The sequence below is a fragment of the Acanthaster planci genome, linkage group LG20 (genome assembly GCF_054643075.1).
Source record: "Acanthaster planci isolate LZ-2023a linkage group LG20, COTS_SCS, whole genome shotgun sequence".
In the NCBI taxonomy this organism is placed as follows: Eukaryota; Metazoa; Echinodermata; class Asteroidea; order Valvatida; family Acanthasteridae; genus Acanthaster; species Acanthaster planci.
The window spans coordinates 4,417,439-4,429,985 of NC_141796.1; the positions used below are offsets into that span (position 1 = coordinate 4,417,439).

A 12,547-nucleotide genomic window follows, 5' to 3' on the forward strand; every position below is an offset into this window, starting at 1 on the left:
TTTTTTAATAAAATTGAAGAAAGATGAAATGATTGTAAATATGAGAAGAGAGAGAAAAAAAAGAAATGACAAGTCGTCAAGAGGAGAAGAAAAGTGAGAAAAATTTGTCTTGTGTTTTTCTTGTGTCTGTTTATTTTATAATTATGGGGAGGATCAGTTTGGAAAGATAGTTTTCATGGGAAGGTTCAAACTTAGAAGGGGCTGTTTATATATATCATTACATACGGAAAGGGGATTTGACAAGAACTTGCAAAAAGAAACGTGCAAGAAAATTATAAGCAAACTTTGCGCAAAATAAAAACAATCTTCACTGGGCATTAGCTAAAATAAAAAACTTGTAAAGCGTACTCAATGTACAAGTTGGGGCTGGGCATTGATGCTGGGCATGCATGGACTACTGGGAAGCGGGCACACGAGCCAAGGTGCCCGCTAAGCAAGCATAGACCGTGTGAACTTAGCGGGCGCTGCACTCTCCGCTGTGACCGAGCGTCTTTGGGTAGTTGGTGTTGTCGCGTGGGCAAGGTAAGTGCTGGGTACCTGGTATTTTGTTGAACGGGATCCAAATATCCCAGCAGGGTTCATGACTACACAGAGTCAGGCTGTGTGCAGTGTGTGACCCAGCAAACTTGGCAGATAGGCCTGGTGGCCAATGTTGGTGTCTGCGGTTGCCGTTAGCAAAACTGGAAAAATAAACCTGGCAGCCAGGTGGGTTGCGGTAAAAATATCCCGACATGAAGGGGTTAAATCTTCCATTATATTGCATGTAACAGAATGAAATCCAGAATGAAACTGGGACAAAGCTACCAGTATTACCTGCCACTAGGGGAGCATGCGGCATTTTGAAAAATCTGTGCCATCAGGCCCAAATACTTTCATAAACCATGCAATTACTTACTTTTTAGCAAAGAAAGCCACCCAGGGGAAGCGGAGATCATGTGAGTCTACAAACACATTTTGTACAAACAGGTTAGGGCTGCAGCTATGCTGTAAAATACAAAAAGATGTGGTTTCATTCTGACAAAGCAATACACACAAAAACACTCATACTTGGAGCTCAAATGAAAATACGGGTACGGTAATCACTTGTTTTTGAGGCATTCCGTACAAAGGTATGATAAATGCACTTGATAATGCAAGTAACTATCAGTTCACTTCACATACTTCAGATTCCAAGAAAAAAGAAGATATCAACATGTTCCAAATCCTGACAAACTAAAGGATTAAAACATTCTGATGAATGAAACATTGTACTCACATTGAGGTATCTTCCTAAATTGCCTATGAACTTTGCATCCATGACATGCCCTGAGGTTTCACCAAAGAAGCTCCTTGTTCGGATAGGCAGTGTTTTTTTTTCTGTATCCTTGCCATTTCCTGAAAACAAATTTAATCATGTCATCACATGCAACTATGTGCAATTGTTTTAAAATGTACATGTACACATACTCATCACTGCCTTCAAATTAACCAAGGCCACCCTCTACAAGAGGCTTTACAGCAAAAAATTCAAATCAAAGTAGTCTGCATGTCTGGGAATGAGAGTTCTCATTCTTTAGTACCTGATCATATTCTGACATATCAAAAAGGTGGCAGTTTATGCCAATTTCAGATGTATGTTTCTAGTTCACAGTGTTGAACAAATGGTGGAGGTGGAAAATCTTGTTTAAAAATATTGAAAATCTCCAGTACATGGCTAATCAACCCCCTGAACACAACAGATGACAACGGAGGTCTATCTGTTTTCCATTCATTTCCTGCATAATTGATTAAGGTTGAAGCGCAGAATTTAAAATCAACAATTTATGTTTTACTTTGATATGTATCAGAGCGGAGAGGAATTTGTCTTAATTTTAATACGGATGACCAATCCAGCATGCTACATATTTGTAAGTGTTTACTTGTAAGAGTGCTCTGTCTGGTGAAAATAAACTTTTTTTGAATGAGATGTCTCACGGTGATAGTGATATGTGGATACAGTGTATGTCGCCCTGTCATGTGATCATTCTGGGCCAATAAATGGACAGTATCTAAGACGGAGGTATGACAAATTTGTATGTGTTTACTTTTAAGTGTGTTCTATCTGCTGAATGTAAACTTTTTACACATGTAGCTGATCATAATGACCAATGATGTATCAATGCCACAGGAACAAGACAAAAGCCGAATGACCCATGATGTATCAATACAACAGAAACAAGACAAAAGCCTAATGACCAATGATGTACCAATGCAACAGAAACAAGACAAAAGCCTAATGACCAATGATGTACCAATGCAACAAAAACAAGACAAAAGCCCAATGACCAATGATGTACCAATGCAACAAAAACAAGACAAAAGCCCAATGACCAATGATGTACCAATGCAACAGAAACAAGACAAAAGCCTAATGACCAATGATGTACCAATGCAACAGAAACAAGACAAAAGCCCAATGACCAATGATGTACCAATGCAACAGAAACAAGACAAAAGCCCAATGACCAATGATGTACCAATGCAACAGAAACAAGACAAAAGCCCAATGACCAATGATGTACCAATGCAACAGAAACAAGACAAAAGCCCAATGACCAATAATGTACCAATGCAACAAAAACAAGACAAAAGCCCTATGACCAATGATGTACCAATGCAACAGAAACAAGACAAAAGCCTTATGACCAATGATGTACCAATGCAACAGAAACAAGACAAAAGCCTAATGACCAATGATGTACCAATGCAACAGAAACAAGACAAAAGCCCAATGACCAATGATGTACCAATGCAACAGAAACAAGACAAAAGCCCAATGACCAATGATGTACCAATGCAACAGAAACAAGACAAAAGCCCAATGACCAATGATGTACCAATGCAACAGAAACAAGACAAAAGCCCATTGACCAATGATGTACCAATGCAACAAAAACAAGACAAAAGCCTTATGACCAATGATGTACCAATGCAACAGAAACAAGACAAAAGCCTTATGACCAATGATGTACCAATGCAACAGAAACAAGACAAAAGCCTAATGACCAATGATGTACCAATGCAACAGAAACAAGACAAAAGCCCAATGACCGATGATGTACTAATGCCACAGGAACAAGACAAAACATAATCAGCTACTTAACACACATACATGCATCAATCCTGAGGTTAGTATTCTCAACAGAACATTAGCAGAAAAAGAAATCAACACAAAGAATTTGTCCAACCACATGTAGCTTCACCACTTCCTGCCAGGTGACCCGTTTTCGAGTATATAGGCTTTATATGCAGAGCCAGGGAGCCCGGAACTGGGACAAAAGAGTTGTGCATTATATCAAAAGACCGTGCTCAGCACAAAAGACTGAGCTGCTGGGCATTACCAACATTTTTTTGCTCTCAATAGTGGAGATAATCCAGCCTTGTTCTGAAGCAGTATACCACACTTCGAGGCATGTTGAGCAAGCGGATTACCACCGGGGACAAAAGCTGTCCACCACCACAGCGATGATCCACACAGCACCGCTGCACGCTAAGCTGGCCCCTATTGAAAAGAGGTCAGCAGTGCACTGTGCCGGTTTCGGGGAACAAAAGGATCTTAAGTAACACTGCACAATCTGGGCTCTTTCTCCAAGGCTGCCGGCCTGGCTGAAATATTCAGGAGTCAATTAAGGTTACCTGTCAGCTTTAGAGTAATGCCCAAAGATTTCTTCGTGTGGGTATAAATGGCCATTAAATGAAATGATGAATTTTTAAAGAATTTTGAAAACGGAAAAATCTTGAGAATGACCCAGCATCTTGTCTTGCTCAAGAAAAATTCACCTGGCAGCAAGTGGTTAACGCCCACGTTCCAGCAAAATGTAACCATGTGATTAAAAAATTGAGTGTGTGAAGTCTTTTGCTGGTATCGATCATTACCAATGGAAAACAAGGTAACTCATCTGATTTGCATTGCATATATTCCAGAAGACTAATTATCAAACACTGAATATTAAAAAGGAAACAGTTTAGTACATATAAAAGACAACATTCTGGCATATACTGAACAAGTGCATCACACCATCCAACGTTCAAATGATATATAGTGAAATACAGAGTACCATGCATACCTGTACCTGTCATAGTAGAAGTTGTGTTGACAGTTGGCTGTGCCTCAACATGCTCTGTCATGCATGGTGTTCCACTTTCACTGTCAATTTTGGCAGCTGAAGAAGAGATGCAGTGTAAATAACATGTGCATTTCCATCCCTAAACCTTCATGAAACTACATATCATATAAACACTCTACACTGTAGGATGTGTAAAACTGCACCAATTTTCTGTGAGTTTCACAAAGGCTCTGTAAATGTGATTTAGTGCTGCCTGTTTGCAGAAGCTACATGTAACTTCGAGTCCAGGGTAAGGCACATCTCCTGATTCAGAAGTTCCCGTGGGATTTTGTAGCTATTTGTATGTAAGATGTGTGACTAGAAAGTGTGATGTCACTGTATTTGAGGTCTATTATGCACATCAATTGGGATACACTAAATTTGAACTGAAAACGCATATGGGTAAAGTTTATGCCAATTTCAGATGTATGTTTCTAGTTCACAGTGTTGAAAAAATGGTGGAGGTGGAAAATCTTGTTTAAAAATATTGAAAATCTCCAGTACATGGCTGATCAACCCCCTGAACACAACAGATGACAACGGAGGTCTATCTGTTTTCCATTCATTTCCTGCATAATTGATTAAGGTTGAAGCGCAGAATTTAAAATCAACAATTTATGTTTTACTTTGATATGTATCAGAGCGGAGAGGAATTTGTCTTAATTTTAATACGGATGACCAATCCAGCATGCTACATATTTGTAAGTGTTTACTTGTAAGAGTGCTCTGTTTGGTGAAGATAAACTTTTTTTGAATGAGATGTCTCACGGTGATAGTGATATGTGGATACAGTGTATGTATGGTCAAGTAGGGCTCACGGTTATTACTGGCAAAATGAATGAAATATTAGCTATTTATGATAAAATAGTCATATAAGTTGGCCATGTATATTGAAAGACCCATTTCTACACCATTTATTGATTAATAGGGCGTACACATGTATTCAACTATTTTCAATTAGAGTACATGTAGTGCTGAAAATTGAGCAAATGACAACATATGTACTGTTTTATTGATTGGTCCTTTTAATGGCAATAATTATTTAGAAAATGGACCTCTCAACCCCTTACTATTCAATATAATGATTCATTCAAAAGACTCACCTTTATTGTCTGCAATGCTTGAGTATTCACTACCAGATGTATCCTCCTCACTTAACACTGATGCTGTTTTAGTAAGCTCACTACTTGCCTCTGCAATCACAAAAACAGCTGGTCATTGGGGTGTTCATACATCTATGTGTTTGTTTAGCTGAAGAACAAGTTCCGTAATTTTCAAGATATAAACTGTGCTTTATACATTGATTCTCATGATGAAAATGTCTCTGCGACTTATACACTGTGCGACTTATAGAGAAAACTCAGAAATTGAAGTGTACACAAAAGTAGTGGCCGGGCCACACATCACATGTACAGGTGACGCAGTCATGTTTTCGTTGGTTGCTGTATACATGTACATCTGAAAACTTGAACCTCGGAGAATAAATAAAAATTCACAAGCACATTCATGAAATGTGTAAGTGATCTTAAACTTGACTTACTCTGCTGTGGCAACATTTTTAGTGATTATTTTTCTTCACTTTTTAGTCAATTTCATGGTGTATTTTTGCAGACAATTTTTTTACTCTTGTAACCTAACAATTTCTTTCTACCGTTAAATAAAAATTAATCCCTTAAATGGTATACCTTTGTGTGGCAGATCTTTCATCTTCTTGTTGATCGTGTCATAGAATTTCAGGGTCTTTTTTCACTGGGGTTTTCTGATGACAACACTTTCTGTGGTCACATGGCTTAATATTCAAATGAGTCAGTGATTGGACTGTCCTTGAATGGGTCTGTGGTAGCAGTCATGCTAGCCTGAAAACTGGGTTTGCGCGACAGCAGTAGTGCATATGTACCATGCTGCATGAAGCATGCATGCATGCACGCAAGCAGTTCCAGTGTGATGACTCAAATCAAGGTCTTGCAGCGGATTTTTCATTTTGAAGGGATTGGTGTTTCTTTGGTCAGCATCATAAAACTCTTGAGATAACTGGATGTAGTATTGTAGACAGTTACAAAGGTATTTTCTTTGTGTAAAAGCCTATTATTTTGGCAACAAATTTAGTCAGCCTATGAGATAAAATGATATTTTGACTTGACTGACATCAAATGATCAAGATTTTATTGTACGTCCCTCACCGCATAACATTTACTGGCCACTGGAAAACATGCAAGAGCTGATGTACAGCCCATGCAGGACCACCATCCAGCCAACAAAAAGTATTAAATAGGAGGACTTCAAATTCACTTTTCATGGAGACACTCGTTTGTATTTTACTTACTTTCGTTAGGATTGTATGTGTAGTGGGAACCATTGGGAACCATTGATGTACTGTACTTGTTGCATTGGCACTTCAGCACAAAGACCTTTGTAGTTGGATCGTCAGCACTGCGGTGCAGCTTATATGCCGGTGCAGCTTACACAACAACTTCAAATTGTAATTTACCAATTTTTGCATGCTGCGGCTTATACACCGGGTGGCTTATATTCTATTCTATTCATTACCTGCGATTCCCTAAAACAGTCCTACCTCACGAAAACAAGGTTGCAGAAACTAAATTACTTTGTTACAACAAAAACTTTGTTGTGATAGGACTTACTCACCTAAACAAAGAAAAGTAAAATAATTCAAGAAAGAGGGAACAGATGTGTCAGAATTGGCTCTTTTTTATTCATGAAAAATTTATTCAAAATGTTACTGTGGCGTTGACATGATTTTGAAGCTTTGCATGGTGGAGATGTACATGTAAACTCACAGGGATTTGCAGTGTACATGTACAATGCAAGAAAAAAAAGCTTTTACAAGTTGATTTGTGATCACAAAAGCAATATATACTTGTAACTCAACAGCAGAAGAGAGAGTACATAGAACATAATACAAAACTGCTGCAAACAAATAGCTGACTACAGGGACCTAAAATACAAACCACAAAAGGAAGGCCTGACATTTCAATCCTAGCGGAATCTTTCTCAAAGGCAAAATGAAAAGTGGACAGGAATTCACCTAACTTGGCTCCACCATGGCTGAAAACCTGTCCATAGATGCTGAAATCAGCAGACGGATCAGACGAGCTGCATCAACTCTTACCAACTCTTACAGTAAGCTCAAAGCGAAAACTGAAATGGCTATCTGCAAAGCATGTGTTCTCAGTGTTATTCTATACAGCAGCACAACATGGACTCCGTACTAAAGACGAGAGGAGACTCAACACATTCCACAACATGTGCAACCTGAAGTGGATCCTTGGGATAAAGTGGTCAGATTACATTACAAACAATCAGGTCCTTGACTGTCCTGGTACATGTACATGAATACGTGTCATCTACACCCTGCTGCGTCAGCGTCATCTTTGCTGGCTCGGCCATGGATGCAGGATAGCAGGATCTCCAAGGATGTATGGTGTGGCAAGCTCACATAAGGCAAGAGTCCCCAGGGCCGGCCTAGAAGCAGAGGAACAACGGGCCAAATGCAAGAGTGCCCCCACACCTGTAGACAGCATCTCAAAACTGTAATCACTGCGGTAGAGACTGTCACTTCTGCATCAGTTTTTACAGTCACCGGTTCTGTTTCAGTGCCAACTGACTATAAGGTGCATATTCTGGGCCAAATAAGACCAACAAATGCCAATATGAAAATCATGTCAGACAAAGAATTGTTAGGAAGGTTGAAGTGATGGCCCACAGGGTATCTAGTCTTTGGTGTTTACCTTAGATCTGTGACCACAGAAATGCTTTTTGAGAGTATTCTTCATCTCTCCGACATACTGAACACTGCACACCTTGCAAGAAATAAGATACATAACATTGAAAGAGCTACAAGTAATAGTGCCTTTGGTTCGGTGGGTGGCATCGGAGGAGTGTCCAGAGAATGTTTCTAATTCCAGGATATGGTGGGGGGGGGGATAAAGAACGGAGAGACTTCTGCCCAAACAATTAGGTCCCATAGGTTGTGGGGATGCCTGTCACATTGTCAATATCTTCATGGGGAATGTTTGTATATAGGGAAGAAACATCAATAGTCCCAATGATGGCCGTGTTGGGAATCTGGCCCTTGATGTTTTCCAGCTTTCGTAGGAGGTCTTGCGTGTCGTGGATATTTGAAAGGATCTGTGGAACAAGGGGTTTGAGGAAAGTGTCAATGAACAAAGATATGTGTTCAGCAGTGGGTGATCCATTTTCAGAAATGATGGGGCTCCCCGGATTTCCTGCCTTGTGGATCATTGGAGGAGACATTTCCAAACATTGTTTGGCTAGCACAATGTGAAACGTCATCATCCTGGACCAGGTAGTGCCAGGACTGCCTAGGTAGTAAAATGTGGTCTTCAGCATGTCCAGAAGTGTAAAAGTGGGGCTTGTACAGTCACGACATGGAGGAATCCGTCAGTCACTGCAGTGGGTGTGGGCCCCAAGCTTGGCTCAACAGCAGCCAACCACAAGACGGCCGGCCGCGGTTTCGCGACTGGGGTCGGTGTCAGCTTTCTTCCCACAGGTGTCAGGTTCCAGGCACGCTAGATGGTTTGCCAGGCATGGTAGCCATGGAGTGATTCCGACGTTTCTGATCTCCGATGGAAACAAATAAGCCCATAATCTCACATTTTCACGAAACATGTAGCATTAGCTCCAAACTAGAGAATTTTCCAACCTTTCACAACACGGTACACAGTGTGTCACGAGCAATTTCAAATCGAAATGTCACCAAAAATATGATATTCAAGGGTGAGTTTTCATGGCTAAAAAATTTTAGCTGTCGTCCCGCAGTGAAAATAATGAACACTGCACCCTCGTTCACCAGATTTAAGAACGTACATTTCTGTAAAAAATGTGATTTAAAAACTATTCTTATTTTTTCCGACACATACTGACAAAATTTACGATTTTATTCAAAAATGTGTCGAAAATTTGACCTTTCATAAATTTACTTTGGAAATGAATATTTCAGTCATTAAAAAATATTCATCCTTTTGATGAATCCATCTAAGCAACTGGGGTGACCAGAAACCGCCAGATACAATGTCGTCACTGGAAAGAGAGGATGTAATTGGAGAGGAGACTGTTACACGGCTGAATGCCTCCGACAACGAAGTTTCAGACATTGAAGGGCTTGATGGGTATTGCAGGTAGGGTGATGACATCTATCACCGGTATTAATGAATAGAAGACCTATAGAGGGATCCCAATCGACCCTTTTAGGGTCGATCTGCGCACTTCCACATTGGAAGAAAAGGCTGTATGTGTCAACTTCAATTCTGTGTATCTGCATGAGCAGTGGGCGTGGTTTAAACTGAGGTGGCGTCGCACTTATGAACTGGATACTACATGCACTGTTTCGACTCCATGGGCACGTGCTATAAAGTTCAACACAGGGAGCCTCGGTTTTATGCGGATATGCGCAGACGACGCTAATGTTAAATCCCTCAATGGACGGAATAAAACACACATGGTAGGCTGATCGTATCACGTTTTATTCACTGGGACAGCTCCATAAAAAGGTGAAGCAGTTCCCGGGGAGCAGATTTCTCTATTTTGTAGTCTAGTAAAAGGCCTATGAGCAAAATATTCAAGCTGTGGTCAGGGTTTGGTATGCATGACCTAGACTCACAATCACCAGGCGCCACACGAGCAAACGACGTAAGGCGGCCCAGTAGAGTGTGTGTAAAGTTCCTGCTTGTACGCCTGGATGCCCCAGAAACTGGACATACCAAGGCAGCAGCAAAGGGGCGGAGCTAAATTTGAGTTGTAAAAGTATGCTCTGAGTTCTTTTCAGAACCATACATACTCATAAGAGATATATCCTTTCCCATGGTGCTAACGGAAGCCTTTCCACTGTGGTTCCACAAAAAAAATGGAATCAGCAGCTCTGCTTTTGTGAAGAACGGAGTACCCACCATTGGCAGTTCCACATTCAAAGAGCCGACTCCAAACATCGAATCCGAGTCACAGCGGCTCCCACGTGTATGTGTATAGCATGCTGTACATTTAGCAGTGCACCCTTCCACACAAGGGAGAATGCATACACAAATGAACTGTAAAATACCCTGTGTCTGGGTACCAAACCATATTTGTTATTGTACGCGTGGCGCAGCAGAGCTTTGACGGCCGGAAGCTATGAAGCTCGAAGACTGTTTTACATGTGGCTGTGACTTCAACATTGGTGAATTTTGCCTGGTACTTGCGTGTGACGTGTTGTACTTTCCGCATGAATTATCTTTACTTGAGTCTGGCATGATTGAACATGCTAACGCTACTACATTATGTACCTGTCAATGCGTTGTTGCGCAACTGTAAACAGTCGCCGGACACTGGACTCTGTCCTATGACATTACGACTCTTGGGAATTTCTTAAAAGAAACTTTCTGTACCCGACGGCTGTTGTTTAGCTTTTACTCCCAGAGAGGGGTGAAACAGGGTCGTGAAAACTATAATTTTTAACATATTTCCGCACATTTTGAAATTATGCGGATGTGTTTTCTTGTCATATATATGTTTGTGTTATGTGTTCATGCATGTTTTACAAGAAATCTTCCCAGCACGGCCCATCCCCTTTAAACATCTCCACGCATGAGCAGTCAAGTGGGAGTTCAGGAAAAATTGGCATTAATGCCTCCAACCTAGCGGGGTGGTGCTTAAGGAAGCATGTGAAGAGGCCTCAGCCATAGATTGATTAGAAGGCAGGCCTAATATGTTGATCATATCCTTCTGAAGAAGATGGAACCATGCCTCAGGAGGGTAAAGGTTGGCTGCAGAGGAGATATCCTCATCTTCAGAGGACGTATCCCATTCCATCTGGATCCGAGGAAGAAGGAACGGCATCATGTCTTATTGAGTGGCCAGGGGCCGGAGCAGGAGGTGAGCTGTAGCCTGCACCGGAACCTGGCTAAGTCAAAGAGACGAAACCATTATATGAAGATCAGATTGCCGATGAATGCAGGTTTGGATGCAGATGTGGATGTGGATCCGGTTGCGGATCATATTGCGCCGGCAAAGGGTCTGGATCTGGGGCCGTCGCCGTGGGAGCAGGATTGGGCTCTAGATGGCTGACTATACAAGAGAGCTTCTCCAAGAGCATGCTGACTGCTGACATGATGTCGGCCGAAGCATCCTCCTTCTGTGAGGAGTGAGACTTCTTATGCTTAGACCCTGTAGAAGAAGATGAAGAGTGTTTGTGTTTCTTGTGTATGGGAGAACTGGTGTAGAGCCAGCAGTCGACGCCTGGTGAGCTGGGTGTAGGAGGCCTGCCCAGACTGCAGTAAACATACAGCAGGAGAGGGCTGGTGAGCTGCAGAGGTAGAAGCAGTCTTCCCAGAAAGCCCTAGAAGGTAGCCGGAAGACGGGGTGACATACGGGGGTCGAAAACCCGACGGCACAGGAGGCCGGTGGGCTCTGTTGTCCCGGGCGCGGGTGGTGGTGAGCCTGCATGGCCCGGTAGGTACATGTACCACACCGGGAGTAGCGTTGTGTGGTCCTGTGGAGCGTCAGCGTCTTTGTCATGGCCGGGTGCCCTAGTTGAAAGGGCGTCTGAAGACAATGGCACCAGGGGGTGATGTGGCTGGTGTAGCTAGCACTGGCGGTGTGGGGCCACTCTGGCGCGAGACTTGTGAGCCATGCCGATGTCGGGTGTTGCCCACGGCAGCTTATTGTCAGCCTGCGTCACCCGTTCGGAATGCTTCGGAACTGGGACGCAGAAGTGTAGTGCCCAGACCCAGCAAGCAGGGGAAATTTAACCCGAGTGCAGCGCCACTCTGCACTATTGACTGCAATGCTTCGGTGTTGGGGGAACTTAGCATATGGATATTGCACGCCCATGAGAAGAGAAAAAATACCACCAAAACAAGAAAATATACACATTAACTCAGAAATATAGAATGTACGTTTATTACAATATGTTACGGTTTGATCAGAGTACCACAAAGGTGTGGAGCGAAACGGAAACTTGATAAACTCGAAGATGTCAAAAAGAAATGTCTGGTTAAGGAAAAGGACGAACATGGCGGCCATTCCGCTATGCGTCATGGGACTAGAGGGTGTACTATGGTTGATCAGAAGTTTTAGCGAATTGAATCATACACAAAGGAATTTGCATATTTAGCGACTCTTTGGGGTAGGTTGAAAGCAGAAGACTGTCCAATTAAAGTAGTCACCAGACAGTTATTCATGTGGGTGTAAACATCCAGTAAATGAAGCTATGATTTTTTTAAGAATTGTGAAAATGGAAAATCTTGCAAATCTCCCGGTTTACGTCATGCAACTTCAAATTCCACCCGGCAGCAAGTGGTTAAATTGGAACTCTAATCCTTTGAAATTGCTTCCTTATTTGCTAAGTTTCAATAAATATATCAAGTAAAAGTAAGATTAGTTAGTCCCCCTCAACTGGTAGTTGGCTC

The 12,547-nt window shown here is 41.8% G+C and overlaps 1 protein-coding gene across 7 annotated transcripts in view; it reads right to left on the reverse strand.

Annotated features, from left to right (window-relative positions):
- Positions 1-12,547, reverse strand: part of LOC110986848 (histone-lysine N-methyltransferase SETDB1-like) — a 163,072-nt gene that overhangs the window by 10,166 nt on the left and 140,359 nt on the right. For 5 of the 7 annotated variants that reach the window (XM_022249096.2, XM_022249097.2, XM_087130865.1 and 2 more), the window contains 4 exons: positions 5,228-5,317; positions 4,086-4,181; positions 1,256-1,374; positions 896-984 (listed from right to left, as the gene is read on the reverse strand). In XM_022249096.2, the coding sequence (XP_022104788.2) occupies positions 896-984; positions 1,256-1,374; positions 4,086-4,181; positions 5,228-5,317 (394 nt within the window). The remainder of the gene's footprint in view (positions 1-895; positions 985-1,255; positions 1,375-4,085; positions 4,182-5,227; positions 5,318-12,547) is intronic. The other 2 variants (XM_022249098.2, XM_087130866.1) reach the window with 2 other exon arrangements.